The sequence below is a fragment of the Aquarana catesbeiana genome, linkage group LG08 (assembly GCF_042186555.1).
Source record: "Aquarana catesbeiana isolate 2022-GZ linkage group LG08, ASM4218655v1, whole genome shotgun sequence".
NCBI classification, from domain to species: domain Eukaryota; kingdom Metazoa; phylum Chordata; class Amphibia; order Anura; family Ranidae; genus Aquarana; species Aquarana catesbeiana.
This window is the reverse complement of record NC_133331.1, coordinates 3,324,498-3,350,233: the sequence shown is the minus strand read 5'-3', so window position 1 is coordinate 3,350,233 and position 25,736 is coordinate 3,324,498. Positions and strand designations below refer to the sequence as shown.

General features: G+C 48.9%; 1 protein-coding gene across 4 annotated transcripts in view; it reads right to left on the bottom strand.

The window, feature by feature from the left end:
• Positions 1–751: 751 nt before the first annotated feature.
• Positions 752–25,736, bottom strand: part of TAPBPL (TAP binding protein like) — a 38,393-nt gene continuing 13,408 nt past the window's right edge. For all 4 annotated transcript variants that reach the window (XM_073595426.1, XM_073595425.1, XM_073595427.1 and 1 more), the window contains exons 3-7: positions 16,756–16,983; positions 13,638–13,847; positions 11,223–11,534; positions 7,045–7,344; positions 752–4,241 (exon numbers count right to left, since the gene is read on the bottom strand). In XM_073595426.1, coding sequence (XP_073451527.1) covers positions 4,111–4,241; positions 7,045–7,344; positions 11,223–11,534; positions 13,638–13,847; positions 16,756–16,983 — 1,181 coding nt within the window. In that variant the 3' untranslated portion in view covers positions 752–4,110. The remainder of the gene's footprint in view (positions 4,242–7,044; positions 7,345–11,222; positions 11,535–13,637; positions 13,848–16,755; positions 16,984–25,736) is intronic.

Genomic DNA, 25,736 nt, shown 5'->3' with positions numbered 1-25,736 from the left:
GAGGAACCTTCCTGAAGTCATCTTTAAATCATCTTGTGATGGTGAAGAGAGCAGTGGCGGCTTGTGGTCAATATTTTGGTCGACGGGGGGGCAAACAGACCTGGCCCCCTCACTCGCACCCCCGCGCGTCTCTCGATCCACTCGCACTACCGCCAACCCCCCCCCCCCCGTGCGCACATGCAATCCGTGGCCTTACCTTATACTGTGGTAGAGGTGCGGGGAGGAGGACAAGGTGGTGGTGGTGCACTGCTCAATCCGGGCTCCTGGAAGAGGCTGTTGCTGCCACCAGGGCCGTTGCTTCTCCTCCCGGCCAATTGGATCTCAGGACTCGCTTCCTGATTGGCCGGAAGGAGAAGCAGGAAGACATTAGCAAATATTAATTTGCTAATGTCACACAAGTAGGTGGGCTCGGGGCGCAGTACTCTGTGCCCCCCTCCCAAGTCCATCCTTTTTTTGAGCCAATTAGAGCTTCTGGCTCTAGTCACGTGCTTAAAAAAAACCCCACTTTGAAATCCATGCGTCCGGTGCCCCGCATGGAGATTAAGGGGCCCGGGCGCATGGATTAGGGGGGTGGCGCCCCTGCGCCCCCCTAATGGATTGGCCGCCACTGGAAGAGAGATACTCTGACATTATAACATTAGTGCCACTCTCTGCACCACCGAGGAATGCCCACTGATGCAAGAAGATCTGAAGAGGAAAAGAACTCCACGGGTCCATTAAAATAGATGGCAGGAGCACAGAAACACATGTATTAGAAACCATGGAATTCTTTATTCTGGGGGATTCACTCACTTTGTGTAATGAATGAAACACTAATAATTAAATTAACAACATACAAAGCATAGGCGGAGATTTACTAAAACTGAAGCCACTCAGAATCTGGTGCAGCTGTGCATGGTCAGCCCATCAGCTTCTAACTTCAGCTTCTTCAATTAAGCTTTGACATTAAAATCCAGAGCTGCACCAGGTTTTGCATTCTCCAGTTTTCGTAAATTCTCCCATAATACATGTAATAACACCCATTAAAAAGTGTGTTCCTTCTGTGAAGGTTCTCATTTATGCAGGTCATGGTATAGCTAGTGGTAATTAGGCCTCATTCACATAGGCATATACCAGTAAGACACGACCCACTCATGGGCGTACACACTTTTTTTTTCCCTTCTCCACCTCGTGAACAAGCCCTTAGTCCTATTCAACTGGGCCCCTCCCGTAATGTTGAAGACCCTTCACCCCTCATCCAAACATCTTCCTCAGTTCTGTTGAGGGTCAGGAACATAATGCAGCATCAGGACAGGCTGTACATTTTGGGATACGTTCCCGGCATCCATCGTACCACGGCTTAGGAATTTACGAGGCAGCGAAATGTCTTCAACATTACAGAGCAATTCCAGTTGAATGTGACCAACTGGTACTAGCTACACCTTCATATTCATGAGTAAGGTAGAGAGCCCTGACTGTGGCCTTATTCGTCGGGACATTACCATATAAGGTCTCGTGCACAAAGACATTTGCCGGCGCCATCGTCCTCTAGCGTAACATTCCCAGCGTTTTCCGGCACGCAGCCGGTCATGGAAGTGAATGTCTTTATACACTTGTACGCAGGTGATCATCGATGCTCTTTGCGAATGCACCCATGACATATTTCTAGAATGAGGAACTTTTGCGTTTGGGGAATACACCAAGGATTCCCCAGAAGGGTCCAAAGCTTTACTTACATGGTCACACGGTACACATACGGCACTGTTTCAAAGCCACAAGGGGCCCCTCTGTCAGGCAAGTGATGATCAGGGTGAAGAAATGTCACCAGCACACCAAGGATTCCTCGGAAGGCTCCAAAGCTTTATGTACATGGTCACACGGTTACACACAGGGCAACGTTTCAGAGCCACTTGCCTAACGAAAGGGCCCTGCATGGCTTCCGAAACGTGTACTGTGTTTGTGTACCGTGTGACCATGAAAATAAAGCTTTGGACCCTTCCGAGGAATCCTTGGTGTGCTGGTGACATTTCTTCACCCTGATCGTCTATGGTTTCCAGTGGCCATTACAGCACCCAGCATTACTAAAGCCATTTCCATAAATGTGTGTGTGGGGAATACACCATACACGCACATGCAGGTAAATGCCCATGGAAAAGAGCATGAGCGTTTACAGGAGTAGAAGTGCATAAGTGCCACCTGTGGTTTCCCAGGCTGGGAATATTACTCCAAAGCAGCCTCTCTTAACCAGGGTTCTGTGCAACTCTAAGGTTCCTTCAGGGGTTGCTAGGGGTTCCCTGAGCCTGGAAAAATATTTCAAGGGTTCCTCCATGTTAAACAAGGTTGAAAAAGAATGCTCTTGAGCAGGGGTCTCAACTTTCAAAATGAAGGGCCAGTTTACTGCCCTTCAAGCTTTAGGAGGGCCAGAAAATGCCATAGGTTTGGGCGTCAGTGGGAGTAAAACAAAAATCACATTGATGGTGCCAGTGGGAGGAATAGTGTCCCATCATTGGTATCAGTGGGAGGAATAGTGTCCCATCATTGGTGTCAGTGGGAGGAATAGTGTTGCCCCATCATTGGTGTTAATGGGAGGAATAGTGCCCCACCATTGGTATCAGTGGGAGGAATAGTGCCCCATCATTGGTATCAGTGGGAGGAATAGTGCCCCATCATTGGTATCAGCGGGAGTAATAGTGCCCCATCATTGGTACCAGTTGGAGGAATAGTGCTCCATCATTGGAGTCAGTGGGAGGAATAGTGCTCTATTATTGGTGTCAGTGGGAGGAACAGTGCTCTATCATTGGTGTCAGTGGGAGAATTGATTCCCCATTTCTGATATCAGTGGGAGAAATAGTACCCCATTGTTGGTGTCAGTGGGAGGAATAGTGCTCCGTCTTTGGAGTCAGTGGAAAATTATTGCCTCAAGGGTCGGATAAAGGCAAGCGAATGGCCACATGTGGCCCATGGACCCCAGTTTGGAGACCCCTGCTCAAGAGGATATGTGCACTTGCAAAGACCTATGTGCATGAGCCATAAGAAAGAGTTGCCAATCCATGGCTCTCTGTAAAAGCACTAATGTATATAACTGTATGTAGGCACTACGCAAACTGGTACCTGGAAAAAATGAATGAAGCTGGTAAGCATTCAACAAATGTAAAAAATACCCCAAATTTTATGTGAATCTGTGCTTCACCCATGCAAGGCAAAGCAACATGTTCACTCTGACGACTCCCACAGATGCATATACATCGCTTCCTTTTGGCTCCCCTGCAGCTCCTTTCAGTTGATGGGAGTAAAAACAAAGCCTTGTATAATCTGTGAGTTGCTGGAGTCATAATATACAGTGGGAAATGGACTTCCAGTTGGATTGGCCCAGTGCTTCTGGTTGGATTGCCCCAGTGCTTCTGGTTGGATTGCCCCAGTGCTTCTGGTTGGATTGCCCCAGTGCTTCTGGTTGGATTGCCCCAGTGCTTCGGGTTGGATTGGCCCAGTGCTTCGGGTTGGATTGGCCCAGTGCTTCTGGTTGGATTGCCCCAGTGCTTCGGGTTGGATTGGCCCAGTGCTTCGGGTTGGATTGGCCCAGTGCTTCGGGTTGGATTGGCCCAGTGCTTCGGGTTGGATTGGCCCAGTGCTTCGGGTTGGATTGGCCTAGTGCTTCGGGTTGGATTGGCCCAGTGCGTTGGGTTAATTGGCCCAGTTCTTCAAGTTGCTTGGCCTAGTGCAGTGATGGCGAACCTTGGCACCCCAGATGTTTTGGAACTACATTTCCCATGATGCTCATGCACTCTGCAGTGTAGGTGAGCATCATGGGAAATGTAGTTTCAAAACATCTGGGGTGCCAAGGTTCGCCATCACTGGCCTAGTGCTTTTAGTTGATTGGCTCAGTACTGTCACATGGAACCAGTAACATTCTCATATTGCTAGACCGGTAAAGACAGCACTTGGTCCTAAAATGATCACCTCTTACCAACGTCCTCATATTGGGTTCATACGACACCTTAATACAAAAATACAAACATTTTAAAGATCATCTACATTCTCCAGTGCAAAACCAATCATGTGTCTGACATCTAATCGCTACCAGTAGAAAATTCCTGTAAACTCCGTGAGGTCCTGTTCAGCACAGGGCAAATTTCAAGATAATTTTTTTTCCCTCTCCACACCGTGAGGAACTGTCCGTGCAAACATATAGATGGCCTTGAGCATAACGGCCAACAAGATAAGTAAGGAAGCAAAGCAGACGATCTGGAATAGCAGCGTAGGTTCTGTGGAGAGGGAGAAAAATACCATATTAATCTATGAAACGGAAATATTTTTTGTTGGACTTTTTAAAAAAAAAAACACAATACAGGCATTTCAAGAAGCGAAGGTCAACAATGGCAGTTTTTATGCTTCTTCAGTACAGGTTTCCTTTAAAGTGACCCTACTCATGCCACCAAACACTACTCCATTCATTAGGAATTGTCCCCTGAAGTCCACTAGAAAAACCAACACTTGAGTGTGTATCTCAAGTACCCCTGCTCAGAGGTGGCTCTAGGCTTTGTGAGGCCTTAGGCAAAACTTACACAGGAGGCCCCACGGACTGGGATGCTCCGTGATGAGGCCGCTATTCCTCAGGCTGCGGGCAGTATCTGATTTGTCCGTCAGCTCCTAAGCCACAGAGTCCCAGTGGGGGTAGGCGGAGCCGCCGGCGTCAACTTCAGTGATTGAGAACAGGCAACTTAGGCGGCCGCGAGGCCCCTGTGAGTGCGAGGCCTTAGGCGACCGCCTAATTTGCCTAATTAGAGAGCCACCTCTGCCCCTGCTGCACACATAGTGGTTCTTCCCAGGGCTGTCGATAGAGGCGTAAAGTCAACACATCCATACTGGACTTTGGCCTCAATATGACAGCAGGGAAGATGGTTTCAGCTTGGAAGAAGGATGAGCTTGCGTGTTGTGATATGGGGGTTAGTTAGCTCAATGGTAGATGTTTTTTAGTGAAGTTCATGTCAGTCCAAACTATGTTTGAAGGGCATGGCAGCCCACTTTTATTAAACTGAATTAAAGGTTGCCTAAGCAGGGGTTTCAGCTTCAAAAAATAACAGAAAATACTAGCCCAAGCCCACCTCACTAGACTTCAGCAGCTCCACTGCTATTGACGTACGTTGGTCTTCCAGACCACAGAGGTCCTTCAGGCTCACTTAGCCTATTATCACAACACCTTGCTGTACAGGACCACTTCTGGCCTCCAGATAGGGTTCTCCCAGCACTCCCACTTCTCAGGAACACAGGACTCCCCCCAGCCCCCTCTGTGAACTCATTAGTCACCTCAGCTTTCTCAGTCTCTCCGGACTAGCATAGCTGTCCTGACTTTTCCAGTTCTATGGGCAAGAAGTCCCTCCCCAGCATAGGGTCTTGTCTTCTGAGAAGGTCACCCCTTCTCGTTGGAACACATCGTTGTCTTCACACAGAGACACTCAATCCAAATTACAGCAGCTGCAGCGAGTCCTCACCAGAGCTGGTATGTAATGAGTGTGTGCCAGGTGCAGGACTCCAGGAAAACCTAGACACAGAATTGAAGGTTCTGTCCCACCCAAGACTCTTTGCAACCTCTAAACTCCAGGACTATCAAACCCAGAAAAAACTTAAAACACAGTTTTCTCTGCTCACAAAACACATACTGGAGCCTCTCTGATGGCATTTACCTAACCATGATCTAAATGCACATAGTTGCAGGGCCTTGCACTGTTACAATGTAGATAAGATGAGGTGACCAAGAGGGGACAGCTAAGGAGGGGTTCACACCCCTGCATGTCCCCTCTCTATGAACGTTGCCTGTTGTCAGGGCTGGCTCAGCCCTTCCTTCTCTGAGCTAGCCAATCAGCTGTCGGGTAATTGCCAGCTCCCATCTCTCTCCACAGTTACCCAGCTGTTGTGGATCTGCTCGTCAGTCCTGCCTACTTAAAGATCTCCAGCTCACTTCATTCCTGCCTTCGCCTTGGTCACATCACAAGAAACCATCTCCTGTGTTCCTGTTTAAAGACTGGCTTTGCTGACATCCCTTCTGGCTCCTTATCCTGCTTGCTGTTCCTCTACTTGGATCCCTGACTTCTAGCTTGGCTGATTACCCGATCTGGTTACTGAACTCTGGCTTTCCTGACTACCCGATCCAGTAACTGGACTCTGGCTATGCTTTGACTACGCTTACTCTATTGACCTTTTTATTAACAAACAAGTGTGATTTTACTGTACTCCTGTCTCGGTCTGGTTCATGGTTTCTGACACCGGTAACTCTATTCCTGCTGTGTTCAGGGCAGAAAGGTGAACTGATCCTCGTGACTGTATAGCTAGGAGGGGTGCCTGTCAGGTAAACCTTATGGGGCTTTATGATTTCCAAGGGTGGCCCTGGTCCTGTCAACTCCTATGTCAATACTCTGTCCTTTAGTGATGTGGAGGTCGGCAGGAGAAACCATTGAGCATAGAAAGATCAGGATACAGGAGATAAACACTCCTGGAACTTTTGGTATCTCAGCAATTTTGGAGGACCATATTTCTTAAGTGGATCAATGTTTGGTGACATGGGCATCAGGAAAGGCAAGCACTTATGGCAGGGTATTTGGAAAATTTTAATATTCATGGCAGTGTACCTTTAAAGAAACCCATCACCAGACCATTCAACACAATCTTCCTGGAAGATTATATGGGCATTTAATGTGTTTTTTGTATGTTATTCCCATGTAAAAACCTCTCTTTTGTAGACATCCCAAAGCTCTGAGACTGCTGGTGGGTGTTGTACTGCCGCCCTCTTGAATTTGATGTCAACAGCCCCAGCAGACTCAGAGCTGTGACCCACTATAATACATTATTTCCCTTTGCTACTGCCCCAACAACTACATAAACATATGTAGGAGGGGGGTGGGAAGAGGAGATGGACCAGCACAGACAGTAATTAGACACTCTCAGAAAGGAGAGGACTATGGCATGCAAGGTGAAGGGGTGCAAGACATTTTGGCTAAAACAGATTTATCATATCACCTATACCTATCCTAACAGACAGACAATATGGAATAAAGAACACAATGACGATACCTGGTTGGGAGACGGTGATCTCAACCTGGATGGGTTCCTCATTGGACACGTGTGACACAACACAATAGTATGTATCAGGAGAGGCTCCAGACGGAGGGATGGACACCTGGAGCTGGTTGCTCAGACTGTATGTCCCATCGCTGTTCCTTCGATGGCTGGAGACGACCGGGGTAGCGTCTGTCAATGGTGCCCCATTCAGCTGCCACTCTACTTCCACATCCAGAGGATAGTAGTGGTCAGTGCGGCAGATCAGGGTTGGGACTGGATCTTCAACTAGAGAAAGCGTCACCTGAGGAGGTTCTGAGAAAAGAGAAACACAAGTGAGGTTCTTGTCCTTACAGAGAGACATATTTACCATGGGACCCCTACACAAGACCAATTTTTGGGCCTCCTCTACATTCGACTGCTGGCCATGTAAAACAGATAGCGCTAGATAGGAGTAAGTTGTGTACATGGCACTTAGAAGAGTCCAAGTACCCATCTAGTACAAATGGGCCCCTAGGTTACACAAGGTCCTTTTGTCTAGCTGAACATTCTCTACACCAATTGTATGTCTGCCAAGGGTCCTTCCTCCCCCATCAGGACCACAGGTCTATACACTTCAGACTATGAGAGCACTGCGCCCTGAACCCACCCAGTTGTTTGACAATAGTAAATTAATATTGGCTAGTGTCTTCCTGATTCTCCTCCCAGCCAATAAGGAAGCAGGTCTTGGGAGAGGCAACAGCCCCGGACTGAGGAGTAGCTGGAGCGAGGAGCAGCAGCCCTACCCCGGACCCTCGTCATCTGCCTCCTAAGGTAAGGAAGCCTCTAATTGCCGCCGTCCGTCTCCCGTGGGGGGGGGGGGGGGGGTGACGTTGGTTTTCTCAAAATATTAAGCACCAGCCACCACTGCTAGTAGGTCAACTGGCTTCCAGACTAAGTGTACCTAGCATGCAAGTGTGATAAAGGCATTAGACTGTGAACTCAATCATCGGGCAGGGAATGATGTGATCTCTTCTATATACTCTATAAAGAGACCTATTTATTATATGGTGGCTCCACATAAATCATAAATAGAACATTGTTATTAGGTGGTTGGGACAAATAATCATTGATCATTCATGAAGCACAAGTGAGCATGGACCAATCTTTCTTGGCACCCATGTCTCAAAATATCTACTGTATATGCTGAGACCATGATGGTTGGCCAAGTTCATGACTGCCCAATGATCCTTGGCAAGATGGAAGATTTGTGCAAAATGTAAACATCTTCATATCTGAAAAAATACTTCATGATCTTGTTGGAAATTTTGAATACCATGGGGTAATGGTCTCCACGTTAGGAGTAAGTTAAATGTACAATTTTCATTTTGCCAAAATGTTTGCTAAATTGAAACATTTCAATTAAAGTCATTGGAGTCAATAGTGAAGTTAAGATAGCTTTGGGGCTTTAATGACTTCCTAGGTTGTGGACACCCCTTTGAACCATCCTAGACCTGCTCTTTTAGTTATGGTCTCCCCATGTTTGCCTGGGCTTCTTCTAGTGCTCAGGTTTTCTCATACATCCAAAAAATACTCTACTGGTAGGTCAACTGGCTTCCAGAGCAAGTGTTCTTTGCACCATATGTGGTAGAGACGTTAGACTCAACCAAAGGTCAAGGACTAATGTGATCTCTTCTATGGACTCTATACAGTGCCTTACAAAAGTATTCACCCCCCCCCCCCCCCTTGGCTTTTTACCTATTTTGTTACATTAGAGCCTTTAGTTCAATGCTTTTTTAATCTGAATTATATGTGATGGATCAGAACACAATAGTCTAAGTTGGTGAAGTAAAATTAGAAAAATATATACATAAAAAAATGATAATTGCCATGTGCGTATGTATTCACCCCCTTAAAAGCCCATAAAAAGCTCTGGTGCAACCAATTACCTTCAGAAGTCACATAATTAGTAAAATGATGTCCACCTGTGTGCAATCTAAGTGTCACATGATCTGTCATCACATATACACATCTTTGTGAAAGGCCCCAGAGGCTGCAACACCTAAGCAAGAGGCACCACTAACCAAACACTGCCATGAAGACCAAGGAACTCTCCAAACAAGGAAGGGACAATGTTGTTGAGAAGTACAAGTCAGGGTTAGGTTATAAAAAAATATCCAAATCTTTGATGATCCCTAGGAGCCCCATCAAATCTATCATAACCAAATGGAAAGAACATGGCACAACAGCAAACCTGCCAAGAGACGGCCGCACACCAAAACTCATGGACCGGGCAAGGAGGGCATTAATCAGAGAGGCAGCACAGAGACCTAAGGTAACCCTGGAGGGGCTGCAGAGTTCCACAGCAGAGACTGGAGTATCTGTACATAGGACCACAATAAGCCGTACGCTCCATAGAGTTGGGCTTTATGGCAGAGTGGTCAGAAGAAAGACATTACTTTCAGTAAAAAACAAAATGGCACATTTTGAGTTTGTGAAAAGACATGTGGGAGACTCCCAAAATGTATGGAGGAAGGTGCTCTGATCTGATGAGACTAAAATTTAACTTTTTTGGCCATCAAAGAAAACGCTATGTCTGGCGCAAACCCAACACATCACATCACCCAAAGAACACCATCCCCACTGTGAAACATGGTGGTGGCAGCATCATGCTGTGGGGATGTTTTTCAGCAGTCAGGACTGGGAAACTGGTCAGAGTTGAGGGAAAGATGGATGTTGATAAATACAGGGATATTTTTGAACAAAACCTGTACCACCCTGTGTGTGATTTGAGGCTAGGACGGAGGTTCACCTTCCAGCAGGACAATGACCCCAAACACACTGCTAAAGCAACACTTGAGTGGTTTAAGGGGAAACATGTAAACGTGTTGGAATGGCCTAGTCAAAGCCCAGACCTCAATCCAAAAGAAAATCTGTGGTCAGACTTAAAGATTGCTGTTCACAAGCGAAAACCATCCAACTTGAAGGAGCTGGAGCAGTTTTGCAAGGAGGAATGGGCAAAAATCCCAGTGGTAAGATGTGGCACCTCGTAGAGACTTATCCAAAGCGACTTGGAGCTGTGATAGCCACAAAAGGCGGCTCTACAAAGTATTGACTTTAGGGGGGTGAATAGTTATGCACATTGACTTTTTCTGTTATTTTGTCCTATTTGTTGTTTGCTTCACAATTAAAAAAAAAACAAAACATCTTTAAAGTTGTGGGCGTGTTCTGTAAATTAAATGATGCAAATCCTCAAACAATCCATGTTAATTCCAGGTTGTGAGGCAACAAAACACGAAAAATGGCAGGGGGGGGTGAATACTTTTGCAAGGCACTGTAATTACCATTTTATTATGCGGTGGCTCTACATAAATGGTAACATTGTTACTGGGCTGAAATCTTCAATGGATAAAATCTGCAGAAGTTTGGGAAGGACAATTATTGGTCCGCCAAGCTATATGTGTAATAGTCTCCACGTTAAGAGTGAGTTAAAAGTAGAATTTTAATTTTGCCAAAATGTTTGCAAAATTAAAACATTTCAATTAAAGTCATTGTAGTCAATCGTCAAGGTGGAGTTCGGATAGCTTTGCAGCTGTAAATGACTTTAGATACTGTGGAGTGTAAAGACACCACCCAGTTGGAGCCATTATAATTGGAGACACTGCTTTATGGACTCGGGGACTGTTCTACCAGTTGCACCCCTCGCATGCACCCAGGGCCATGGATAAAGCGGGGCACCACCAGTCCTCCTGTATAAGGCCCAGGCCAGCAGTGGGAATCAGATGTGGGCAGGGAAGGCGATCGGTGCAGCAAAGAGGGGGCAATTACTGGAAACGATCCCCTGTATGGCTCTCTTCTGCAGCAGCTGAAAGCAGGCCTCTCCTCCTCACCCTTCCAATGGCCTTCAGCTTCTGCAGAAAGCACCATACAGGGAATCAGTTCCAGTAATTGCCCCCCTGGCACACCGATCACCAATCCTGTGCACCATACATTTCCCCCTTCCGCCCAAATCCCCCTGTGTACCCCCCAACCTCCCACCCCCCCGCAGTGCTGCTGGCTTTCCTTCCTGTCCTTCCTCCTGGCACACAATAGGAGATCCTTCAGGATGGACAGTGGGTGAAGGGTCCGGTAAATATGTCTTATTTAACAGTTCCTTCCTTTCCCGAATGACCACAATGAGTGATCGGCACCCCCTAGCCTCAGTGTATTATTACCTTTGATCTGCAGCTGGAGGATTTGCTGTAGGCGGTGTGGTCCCAGGCTCACGGCACATATATAAGTGCCCTCATAATGCACAGTCAGTGGATTTATGGTCAGTGATATCTCTTCCTTCCCTTCCTGGGCGTTTTTTTCAACAGAGACACTGGAGTCTTCTTCTGGGTTTAACCTTCTCCCTTTGCCGTCCTTCTGCAGATGCCACTCCATGTCCACGCCCTCCACGTCCCCCCATACTGCACAGGTCAGCTTGGCTTCCTTGGAGATGGAGGCCCTTTGTGAAGGTGGACCGGAGGACACCAGGAGATCCCCTGAGGAGAGACGTCACAAAATGAGTAAAGAATGGAAGATGGAGGAGGGGAATAGGAAGGAGGAATGCTATGGGACCGGCGGGGACACTGGTGCTCATTTGTCAGCCGCTGTGTGTGATTTACAATGTGTCAAGTCAGGTTTTTTTTTTTTTTTCATTTATTTTGTCGAATTTACAAAGTCACTTTGTTTTTTCCTCACCACTTCAATCCCGGGAACTTTTACTCCCTTCCTGCCCAGGCCAGTTTTCAGCTTTCAGCGCTGTTGTACTTTGAATGACAATTACGCGGTAACCAAATCCAATTTTAATACTTTTGTTGATACAGATAAAGCTTTCTTTTGGTGGTGTTTAATCACCACTGGGCGGGGAGGTTATTTTTTGCTAAACAAACAAAAAAAGACTGAAAATTTTGAAAAAAAAAGGTTTTCTTTGTTTCTGTTGTTGCAAATAAGTCATTTTTCTTCTTCACTGATAGATGGCACTGATAGATGGCACTGATAGATGGCACTGACAGGTGGCACTGATAGATGGCACTGATGCACACTGATAGGTGGCACTGATAGGTGGCACTGATAGATGGTACTGATAGGTGGCACTCATAGGTGGCACTGATAGATGGCACTGATAGGTGGCACTCATAGGTGGCACTGATAGATGGCACTGATAGGTGGCACTGATGCTTACTGATAGGTGGCACTGATAGATGGCACTGATAGATGGCACTGATAGATGGCACTGATAGATGGCACTGATGCACACTGATAGGTGGCACTGATAGGTGGCACTGATAGATAGCACTGATAGATGGCACTGATAGGTGGCACTGATAGATGGCACTGATAGATGGCACTGATAGGTGGCACTAATAGATGGCACTGATAGATGGCACTGATAGATGGCACTGAAAGGTGGCACTCATAGGTGGCACTGATATATGGCACTGATAGGTGGCACTGATGCACACTGATAGGTGGCACTGATAGGTGGCACTAATAGATGGCACTGATAGATGGCACTGATAGGTGGCACTCATAGGTGGCACTGATAGATGGCACTGATAGGTGGCACTGAATAGACATCACTGATGCACACTGACAGGCGGCACTGATAGATGGCACTGATGCACACTGATAGGCAGCACTGTTAGGTGCTAAAAGGCAGCACTGATGGCCCCCCGTGGGCACCAGAAAGTTCCGGGGATTTTACACCTCAGCACACAGTACACGGAGCCTTAAAGTGGTTGTAAAGGCTGCCGTCTTTTTTTACCTTAATACATTCTATGCATGAAGGTAAAAAACCTTCACTATGCAGCTCTTGTCCCAGCCCCCCCCCCCCATACCTTATATTTCGCCTGCGGTTCTCAGGGGAGATCTGGAAAACATGGCCTGTTCTCACGCATGGACCCAGGGCTGGACTGGGACACAAATGTGGCCCTGGAATTCAACCAGACTGGCCCACTTTAATTTTGAGTGTCCCCATCAGCACCCCCTTACATCAAAGTGTCCCCATCAGCACCCCCTTACATCAAAGTGTCCCCATCAGCACCCCCCTTCACATCAGAGTGTCCCCATCAGCACCCCCTTACATTAGAGTGGGCCCATCAGCACCCACTTACATCAGAGTGTCCCCCCTCTCCTCCCCCTCCCATGTGTACTCACAGTTCTGAAGGCAGCTTCTCTTTCCTCTCTCCAGTCATGTGATAAGGGGAGAGAGGAAGGGAAATCTGCCAGCTGTCTATCTCCCCCTGCAGACTGGAGGGAGCAGAAAACCTAATCATCTCTCCAGTAAGTGTAGGCAGCTGCTCCTTGGTGACAGGAGTGAAATCACGATCACTCACTGTCAGAGAGGAGCGGCTCCAAGACTGTGCCCGACTGGCCCACTGAGCCATCGGCCCACCGGGAAACTCCCAGTAGTCCCAATGGCCAGTACATGCCTGCATGGACCCCTTAAAAAAGGTCAGCAAACTCCAATGAAAATGGCCGAGCTAAAAATCCTGACATCTTCTCATTGCAGACTTTTTTTGGAAAATATCTCTCCCCTGCCACATGGGGGTGATCAGCTGGATCGCCCTCCTGCTGCGCGCGTTGCGTCACATGGTGCTCACCCGATAACTGTATGATACTTTTTTCATCCAGCGTCTTGTCTGGATCCACAGCGGATTCTGCCTTGGTCACGAGGGCGATGTTGAGCTCCGGCAGACGGATGTGGGCGATGAAGAACTGGGAGTAGAGCGGGGTGATCTCACATACAATCTCTTCTCCGTCACATTCCACGTGAAGCAGGCGCTCCGCAAATGGCAGAAGGGGCAGATTCACTGATGGGGGGGGGGAGGGAAAAAAATACAACTTGTTAAAAGATGGAGAACACAAAACAATAAACCTTGGATGACAACATAGATTTAGGGTGCCCAGTTTCTGGTAGATTCCTTACAATAAGGGGTATAAAGCGTTTGTTGTGTAGATGTGACAAACATCCACACATTTAGAATGAAAATCACTGTATTCTCTCTAATACGTGTAGTTCGTATCTCATCAGCGCTACCTAATGGCCAAAATGCATTTTTTTCCCCCATAAATACCTCAGTCAGGAAAAAAAAACTCATTATGGCCACTAGGTGGCGCTGATAATATAGGAACATATTAGAGAGAATACAGCGATTTTCTTTCTAAATGTGCATCCCCACAATGAACATTTTATACACAGATCGCTTATTGTTTCTGTGGGTGTCGTGTCTAAGGCTGGCCACACACATTAATATCTGATTGGACATTTTTTTATTTTATTTTTTTGCAACTTATGTAGGAGGATTTGTTTAATCTCTGTGTATCACCTGAGGATAGACACTGCACTGGGTATATAGACTGGGCGGAGGGAACCGCGCATTTGTCTAAGGCTCGCCAGTTCCTAAATGTCTTGCAGGACAATTTCATGGTTCAGATGGTAGACGCACCAACTAGAAATAAAACATTACTGTATCTACTGATTACCAACAATACAGACCTGATCACTGATGTGGAAATACGGGGCAATTTAGGTAACAGCGATCACAGGTCAATTAGTTTCAGTATAAATCACACAAATAGGAGACATGAAGGGAACACAAAGACACTGAATTTCAAAAGAGCCAACTTCCCTAAACTACAAACCTTGGTAAAAGGCATAAATTTGGATAAAATCTTAGGAACAAAGAACACGGAGGAGAGATGGGTTTGCTTTAAGAGCAAGTTAAATAAGGGCATTAGCCAATGTTTCCCATTGGGTAATAAATTTAAAAGAGCGAACAAAAGTCCTAGATGGCTTAACTCCAATGTAAAAATGCATATAAAAGCAAAGGAGAAGGCCTTCAAAAAATACAAGGTTGAGGGATCATCATCAGCATCCAGACTTTACAAAGAATGCAACAAGAAATGTAAGGGTGCAATTAGGACGGCTAAGATAGAACACGAAAGACACATAGCGGAGGAGAGCAAAAAAAAATCCCAAGAAATTCTTTAAGTATGTAAACAGTAAAAAAGGAGGACAGACCATATTGGCCCCATAAAGAATGAGGAAGGACATCTGGTTACAAAGGATGGCTAGATGGCGAAGGTATTGAATTTATTCTTCTTCTCAGTCTTCACGAGGGAATCGGTAACCAAAACTGCAGTGTTTATCTTCAGGACACATCACAGGAAGCACCTCCATGGTTAACAGAGGACAGAATTAAAATTAGAATTGGGAAACAACATTAATAAATCACCGGGACCAGATGGCTTGCATCCGAGGGTACTTAGGGAACTCAGTCATATAATTGCCAGACCATTGTTCCTAATTTTTACTGACAGTCTACTGACTGGAATGGTACCAGCTGATTGGAGAAAAGCCAATGTAGCACCGATATTTAAAAAGGGCCCAAAATACATCCCTGGGAATTACAGACCAGTTAGCCTAACATCAATAGTATGTAAACTCTTGGAGGGGATGATAAGGGACTATATACAAGATTTTAGTAATAAGAATGATATCATTAGCAGTAATCAGCATGGATTCATGAAGAATCGTTCTTGCCAAACCAATCTATTAACCTTCTATGAGGAGGTGAGTTGCCATCTAGATAAAGGAAGGCCCATAGACGTGGTGTATCTGGATTTTGCAAAAGCATTTGACACAGTTCCCCATAAACGTTTACTGTACAAAATAAGGTGCGTTGGCATGGACCATAGGGTGAGTACATGGATTGAAAACTGGCTACAAGGGCGAGTTCAGAGGGTGGTGATAAATGGGGAGTACTCAGAATGGTCAGGGGTGGGTAGTGGGGTCTCCCAGGGTTCTGTGCTGGGACCAATCCTATTTAATTTGTTCATAAACAACCTGGAGGATGGGATAAACAGTTCAATCTCTGTATTTGCAGACGATACTAAGCTAAGCAGGGCAATAACTTCTCCGCAGGATGTGGAAACCTTGCAAGAAGATCTGAACAAATTTATGGTGTGGACATGGATGAGCGAGTTTGAGGTGGAGGAACTTGACTGGCCTGCACAGAGTCCTAACCTCAACCTGAAAGAACACCTTTGGGATGAATTAGAGCGGAGACTGCAAGCCAGGCCTTCTCATCCAACATCAGTACCTGACCTCACGAATGCCCTTCTGGAAGAATGGTCAAACATTCCCATAGACATCCTCCTAAACCTTGTGGACACCCTCCCCAGAAGAGTTGAAGCTGTTATAGCTGCAAAGGGTGGAGCCAACTCAACATTGAACCCTACGGACTAAGACTGGGATGCCATTAAAGTTCATGCGTGTGTAAAGGCAGGCGTCCCAATACTTTTGGTAATATAGTGTAGGTCGTCTATCATAAGTTTAGTTCTACTTAAGCACAAGCCATCACTGACCTCTAAAGCTGTTTGTACTGTGAAGTAATTCATTATCAAGAATCCTCAGAAGGTCACAACAGTCGGGCTTCAATGAATTTCTAACAAATAAAAAATATCTCCTGTGGGTTCACATTAGAGAGCCCGGCAGGCTGCAAAGATTCTGCTCTCCATAGAAAGTAATAGAGAAGGAGCTGTGATGTTCACACACCTCTGTTACAAACTTTGAAGATGAATTTCTCCACAATGCCTATAGCTACAGAGATGAATGAAGGCTAAACCTAACCCCTCCGCATTTAATAAATATTAGCTCAAAAAAAGTCAGTTGTCAGTGTGTGACCATGGCGTACCCCATAGATGGTAAATACTGACCTGTGGCCTCGAAAATTGGCACCTCTGTGTCTTCTGGGGTCTGATATTCGGGCATGGTCTCTGACGGCTCTTCTGCTGTCACTGTCAGGTTGCGAAGGACGAGCGTCACCTTTTGTCGTGTGAATGAAAGGCCGGTTGCTCCGGGCTCCAGGAGGACATACTCACAGGGGAGGAGGACATCTGCAGGATGCTGGGCCTGGGGTACCCCCCGACACCCGATCTGGGGACCTGAAACAGAAAAGGGTCTTAGTACTCCGCTGACACTTATATCTTCATAACCCATTCATGGCAGGCATTGCCCGGGAGAGGGGAGGGAGAGCAGCAAACCTCCATTCACTGATCTCCCCTAGTTTGGAAGAACCCAGAAGCAGTATGTATTACAGGGGAGGGAGGACATCAGGGGTCTAACAGACCCCCGATGTCTCAGTAAAGAGAACCTGACTTAATAAAGTAACGGGACATCATCGTGCACCCAGAAAGGAAGACAAGTGAAGGTGGAAGCCTTGTCAGCGGTGACCACTGGAAGGCTTCATTGGGGTCTCTTACCCCAGCTCCCGGGACAGGCTACCCCACGGGGGGCTCTGTGTGGACCGCGCCGCATGTTCTGCTTAATAGCTCTGCGGAAGTTTTTCAGGCTTGGACGCTTCCTTTCCTTGTTATTATACATATTTACATCTTGTCTTTGAGGTTTCTTATTCAAAGTCCCCCTTATGTCAGGACCCCCATCAGAGTCCTCCTTACATCAAAGTCCTCCCCTTACATTATGGTCACCAATAGAGTCCTCCTTTTGACAGGGTTCCCATTAGAGCCCCCTTTACATCAGGGTCCCCAATGAAGTCCCCCTTATGTCATGACCACCATCAGAGCCCCTTTACATCGGAGTCTCCCCCCTACATCAGGGTCACCATTAGAGTCCCCCCTTATTTCAGGGTCCCCATCAGAGCCCCCCTTTCATCAGAGTCCCCCTCCTTTAACCTGGGACCCTAATAAAACCCCGCTTATGTCAGGACCCCCATCAGAGACCTCCTTACATCAAAGTCCTCCCCTTACATTATGGTCACCAATAGAGTCCTCCTTTTGACAGGGTTCCCATTAGAGCCCCCTTTACATCAGGGTCCCCAATGAAGTCCCCCTTATGTCATGACCACCATCAGAGCCCCTTTACATCGGAGTCTCCCCCCTACATCAGGGTCACCATTAGAGTCCCCCCTTATTTCAGGGTCCCCATCAGAGCCCCCCTTTCATCAGAGTCCCCCTCCTTTAACCTGGGACCCTAATAAAACCCCGCTTATGTCAGGACCCCCATAAGAGTCCCCCCTTTACATCATGATCCCCTTACATTGGAGTCCCAATAAGAGTCCCCCAACTTTAGAGTCCCCATGATATCCCCCCTTACATCAGAGTCCAGGTGCAGGTTGGAGGAAAATTAAAGTGAAGACTATAGACAGCCTCTGCTGACCCCAATCCGTATACATTGAGGACCCCACTGACCCCAGTCTATACACATTGAGGACCCCAGTCTGTACACATTGAGGACCCCACTGACCCCAGTCTATACACATTGAGGACCCCAGTCTGTACACATTGAGGACCCCACTGACCCCAGTCTATACACATTGAGGACCCCAGTCTGTACACATTGAGGACCCCACTGACCCCAGTCTATACACATTGAGGACCCCAGTCTGTACACATTGAGGACCCCACTGACCCCAGTCTATACACATTGAGGACCCCACTGACCCCAGTCTGTACACATTGAGGACCCCACTGACCCCAGTCTATACACATTGAGGACCCCACTGACCCCAGTCTATACACATTGAGGACCCCACTGACCCCAGTCTATACACATTGAGGACCCCACTGACCCCAGTCTGTACACATTGAGGACCCCACTGACCCCAGTCTATACACATTGAGGACCCCACTGACCCCAGTCTGTACACATTGAGGACCCCACTGACCCCAGTCTATACACATTGAGGACCCCAGTCTGTAGACATTGAGGACCCCAGTCTGTACACATTGAGGATACCCCACTGACCCCAGTCTGTACACATTGAGGACCCCACTGACCCCAGTCGGTACACATTGAGGATACCCCACTAACCCCAGTCTATACACATTGAGGACCCCAGTCTGTAGACATTGAGGACCCCAGTCTGTACACATTGAGGATACCCCACTGACCCCAGTCCGTACACATTGAGGACCCCACTGACCCCAGTCTATACACATTGAGGACCCCACTGACCCCAGTCTATACACATTGAGGACCCCACTGACCCCAGTCCGTACACATTGAGGATACCCCACTGACCCCAGTCTGTACACATTGAGGACCCCACTGACCCCAGTCTGTACACATTGAGGACCCCACTGACCCCAGTCCGTACACATTGAGGACCCCACTGACCCCAGTCTGTACACATTAAGGATACCCCACTGACCCCAGTCTATACACATTGAGGACCCCACTGACCCCAGTCTGTACAAATTAAGGATACCCCACTGACCCCAGTCTATACACATTGAGGACCCCACTGACCCCAGTCTGTACAAATTAAGGATACCCCACTGACCCCAGTCTATACACATTGAGGACCCCACTGACCCCAGTCTGTACACACTGAGGATACCCCACTGACCTCAGTCTGTACACATTGAGGATACCCCACTGACCCCAGTCTATACACATTGAGGATACCCCACTGACCCCAGTCTGTACACACTGAGGATACCCCACTGACCTCAGTCTGTACACACTGAGGATACCCCACTGACCTCAGTCTGTACACATTGAGGACCCCACTGACCCCAGTCTGTACACATTGAGGACCCCACTGACCCCAGTCTATACACATTGAGGACCCCACTGACCCCAGTCCGTACACATTGAGGATACCCCACTGACCCCAGTCTGTACACATTGAGGATACCCCACTGACCCCAGTCTATACACATTGAGGACCCCACTGACCCCAGTCTGTACACATTGAGGACACCACTGACCCCAGTCTGTACACATTGAGGATACCCCACTGACCCCAGTCTATACACATTGAGGACCCCACTGACCCCAGTCTGTACACATTGAGGATACCCCACTGACCCCAGTCTATACACATTGAGGACCCCACTGACCCCAGTCTGTACACATTGAGGACCCCGCTGACCCCAGTCTATACACATTGAGGATACCCCACTGACCCCAGTCTATACACATTGAGGACCCCAGTCTGTACACATTGAGGACCCCACTGACCCCAGTCTGTACACATTGAGGACCCCACTGACCCCAGTCTGTACACATTGAGGACCCCACTGACCCCAGTCTGTACACATTGAGGATATCCCACTGACCCCAGTCTATACACATTGAGGACCCCACTGACCCCAGTCTGTACACATTGAGGACCCCACTGACCCCAGTCTATACACATTGAGGATACCCCACTGACCTCAGTCTGTACACAATGAGGACCCCACTGACCCCAGTCTATACACATTGAGGACCCCACTGACCCCAGTCTATACACATTGAGGACCCCACTGACCCCAGTCTGTATACATTGAGGATACCCCACTGACCCCAGTCTGTACACATTGAGGACCCCACTGACCCCAGTCTATACACATTGAGGACCCCACTGACCCCAGTCTGTATACATTGAGGATACCCCACTGACCCCAGTCTGTACACATTGAGGATACCCCACTGACCCCAGTCTATACACATTGAGGACCCCACTGACCCCAGTCTATACACATTGAGGACCCCACTGACCCCAGTCTGTATACACTGAGGATATCCCACTGACCCCAGTCTGTACACATTGAGGACCCCACTGACCCCAGTCTGTACACATTGAGAACCCCACTGACCCCAGTCTGTACACATTGAGGACCCCACTGACCCCAGTCTGTACACATTGAGGACCCCACTGACCCCAGTCTATACACATTGAGGACCCCACTGACCCCAGTCTATACACATTGAGGACCCCACTGACCCCAGTCTGTACACATTAAGGATACCCCGCTGACCCCAGTCTGTACACATTGAGGACCCCACTGACCCCAGTCTGTACACATTGAGGACCCCACTGACCCCAGTCTGTACACATTGAGGACCCCACTGACCCCAGTCTGTACACATTGAGGACCCCACTGACCCCAGTCTATACACATTGAGGACCCCACTGACCCCAGTCCGTACACATTGAGGACCCCACTGACCCCAGTCTGTACACATTGAGGACCCCACTGACCTCAGTCTGTACACATTGAGGATACCCCGCTGACCCCAGTCTGTACACATTGAGGACCCCACTGACCCCAGTCTGTACACATTGAGGATACCCCACTGACCCCAGTCTGTACACATTGAGGACCCCACTGACCCCAGTCTGTACACATTGAGGATACCCCACTGACCTCAGTCTGTACACATTGAGGATACCCCGCTGACCCCAGTCTGTACACATTGAGGACCCCACTGACCCCAGTCTGTACACATTGAGGATACCCCACTGACCCCAGTCCGTACACATTGAGGATACCCCACTGACCCCAGTCTGTACACATTGAGGACCCCACTGACCCCAGTCTGTACACATTGAGGACCCCACTGACCCCAGTCTGTACACATTGAGGACCCCACTGACCCCAGTCTATACACATTGAGGACCCCACTGACCCCAGTCTATACACATTGAGGACCCCACTGACCCCAGTCTGTACACATTAAGGATACCCCGCTGACCCCAGTCTGTACACATTGAGGACCCCACTGACCCCAGTCTGTACACATTGAGGACCCCACTGACCCCAGTCTGTACACATTGAGGACCCCACTGACCTCAGTCTGTACACATTGAGGATACCCCGCTGACCCCAGTCTGTACACATTGAGGACCCCACTGACCCCAGTCTGTACACATTGAGGACCCCACTGACCCCAGTCCGTACACATTGAGGATACCCCACTGACCCCAGTCTGTACACATTGAGGACCCCACTGACTCCAGTCTGTACACATTGAGGACCCCACTGACCCCAGTCTATACACATTGAGGACCCCACTGACCCCAGTCCGTACACATTGAGGATACCCCACTGACCCCAGTCTGTACACATTGAGGACCCCACTGACCCCAGTCTGTACACATTGAGGATACCCCACTGACCCCAGTCTATACACATTGAGGACCCCACTGACCCCAGTCTGTACACATTGAGGATACTCCGCTGACCCCAGTCTATACACATTGAGGACCCCACTGACCCCAGTCTGTACACATTGAGGACCCCACTGACCCCAGTCTGTACACATTGAGGATACCCCACTGACCCCAGTCTGTACACATTGAGGATACCCCACTGACCCCAGTCTATACACATTGAGGACCCCACTGACCCCAGTCTATACACATTGAGGACCCCACTGACCCCAGTCCGTACACATTGAGGACCCCACTGACCCCAGTCTATACACATTGAGGACCCCACTGACCCCAGTCTATACACATTGAGGACCCCACTGACCCCAGTCTGTACACATTAAGGATACCCCGCTGACCCCAGTCTGTACACATTGAGGACCCCACTGACCCCAGTCTGTACACATTGAGGACCCCACTGACCCCAGTCTGTACACATTGAGGACCCCACTGACCTCAGTCTGTACACATTGAGGATACCCCGCTGACCCCAGTCTGTACACATTGAGGACCCCACTGACCCCAGTCTGTACACATTGAGGATACCCCACTGACCCCAGTCTGTACACATTGAGGACCCCACTGACCTCAGTCTGTACACATTGAGGATACCCCGCTGACCCCAGTCTGTACACATTGAGGACCCCACTGACCCCAGTCTGTACACATTGAGGATACCCCACTGACCCCAGTCCGTACACATTGAGGATACCCCACTGACCCCAGTCTGTACACATTGAGGACCCCACTGACCCCAGTCTGTACACATTGAGGACCCCACTGACCCCAGTCTGTACACATTGAGGACCCCACTGACCCCAGTCTATACACATTGAGGACCCCACTGACCCCAGTCTATACACATTGAGGACCCCACTGACCCCAGTCTGTACACATTAAGGATACCCCGCTGACCCCAGTCTGTACACATTGAGGACCCCACTGACCCCAGTCTGTACACATTGAGGACCCCACTGACCCCAGTCTGTACACATTGAGGACCCCACTGACCCCAGTCTGTACACATTGAGGATACCCCACTGACCCCAGTCTGTACACATTGAGGACCCCACTGACCTCAGTCTGTACACATTGAGGATACCCCGCTGACCCCAGTCTGTACACATTGAGGACCCCACTGACCCCAGTCCGTACACATTGAGGACCCCACTGACCCCAGTCTGTACACATTGAGGACCCCACTGACCCCAGTCCTTACACATTGAGGACCCCACTGACCCCAGTCTGTACACATTGAGGATACCCCGCTGACCCCAGTCTGTACACATTGAGGACCCCACTGACCCCAGTCTGTACACATTGAGGACCCCACTGACCTCAGTCTGTACACATTGAGGACCCCACTGACCCCAGTCTATACACATTGAGGACCCCACTGACCCCAGTCTGTACACATTGAGGATACCCCGCTGACTCCAGTCTGTACACATTGAGGATACCCCACTGACCCCAGTCTGTACACATTGAGGACCCCACTGACCCCAGTCTGAACACATTGAGGACCCCACTGACCCCAGTCTGTACACATTGAGGACCCCACTGACCCCAGTCTGTACACATTGAGGACCCCACTGACCCCAGTCTATACACATTGAGGACCCCACTGACCCCAGTCTATACACATTGAGGATACCCCACTGACCCCAGTCCGTACACATTGAGGATACCCCACTGACCCCAGTCTGTACACATTGAGGACCCCACTGACCCCAGTCTGAACACATTGAGGACCCCACTGACCCCAGTCTGTACACATTGAGGACCCCACTGACCCCAGTCTGTACACATTGAGGACCCCACTGACCCCAGTCTATACACATTGAGGACCCCACTGACCCCAGTCTATACACATTGAGGACCCCACTGACCCCAGTCTATACACATTGAGGACCCCACTGACCCCAGTCTGTACACATTGAGGATACCCCACTGACCCCAGTCCGTACACATTGAGGACCCCACTGACCCCAGTCCGTACACATTGAGGATACCCCGCTGACCCCAGTCCGTACACATTGAGGATACCCCACTGCCCCCAGTCTGTACACATTGAGGATACCCCACTGACCCCAGTCTGTACACATTGAGGACCCCACTGACCCCAGTCTATACACATTGAGGACCCCACTGACCCCAGTCTATACACATTGAGGACCCCACTGACCCCAGTCTGTACACATTGAGGACCCCACTGACCCCAGTCTGTACACATTGAGGACCCCACTGACCCCAGTCTGTACACATTGAGGACCCCACTGACCTCAGTCTGTACACATTGAGGATACCCCGCTGACCCCAGTCTGTACACATTGAGGACCCCACTGACCCCAGTCTGTACACATTGAGGATACCCCACTGACCCCAGTCTGTACACATTGAGGACCCCACTGACCTCAGTCTGTACACATTGAGGATACCCCGCTGACCCCAGTCTGTACACATTGAGGACCCCACTGACCCCAGTCTGTACACATTGAGGATACCCCACTGACCCCAGTCCGTACACATTGAGGATACCCCACTGACCCCAGTCTGTACACATGGAGGACCCCACTGACCCCAGTCTGTACACATTGAGGACCCCACTGACCCCAGTCTGTACACATTGAGGACCCCACTGACCCCAGTCTATACACATTGAGGACCCCACTGACCCCAGTCTATACACATTGAGGATACCCCACTGACCCCAGTCTGTACACATTGAGGACCCCACTGACCTCAGTCTGTACACATTGAGGACCCCACTGACCCCAGTCTGTACACATTGAGGACCCCACTGACCTCAGTCTGTACACATTGAGGACCCCACTGACCCCAGTCTGTACACATTGAGGACCCCACTGACCCCAGTCTGTACACATTGAGGATACCCCACTGACCCCAGTCCGTACACATTGAGGATACCCCACTGACCCCAGTCTGTACACATTGAGGATACCCCACTGACCCCAGTCAGTGGGGTATCCTAAACATTGAGGACCCCACTGACCCCAGTCTGTACACATTGAGGATACCCCACTGACCCCAGTCTGTACACATTGAGGACCCCACTGACCCCAGTCTGTACACATTGAGGACCCCACTGACCCCAGTCTGTACACATTGAGGATACCCCACTGACCCCAGTCTGTACACATTGAGGACCCCACTGACCCCAGTCTGTACACATTGAGGATACCCCACTGACCCCAGTCCGTACACATTGAGGATACCCCACTGACCCCAGTCTGTACACATTGAGGACCCCACTGACCCCAGTCTGTACACATTGAGGACCCCACTGACCCCAGTCTGTACACATTGAGGACCCCACTGACCCCAGTCTGTACACATTGAGGACCCCACTGACACCAGTCCGTACACATTGAGGACCCCACTGACCCCAGTCTATACACATTGAGGACCCCACTGACCCCAGTCTGTACACATTGAGGATACCCCACTGACCCCAGTCTGTACACATTGAGGACCCCACTGACCCCAGTCTGTACACATTGAGGATACCCCACTGACCCCAGTCTGTACACATTGAGGATACCCCACTGATCCCAGTCTGTACACATTGAGGACCCCACTGACCCCAGTCTGTACACATTGAGGACCCCACTGACCCCAGTCTATACACATTGAGGACCCCACTGACCCCAGTCTGTACACATTGAGGACCCCACTGACCCCAGTCTGTACACATTGAGGATACCCCACTGACCTCAGTCTGTACACATTGAGGAC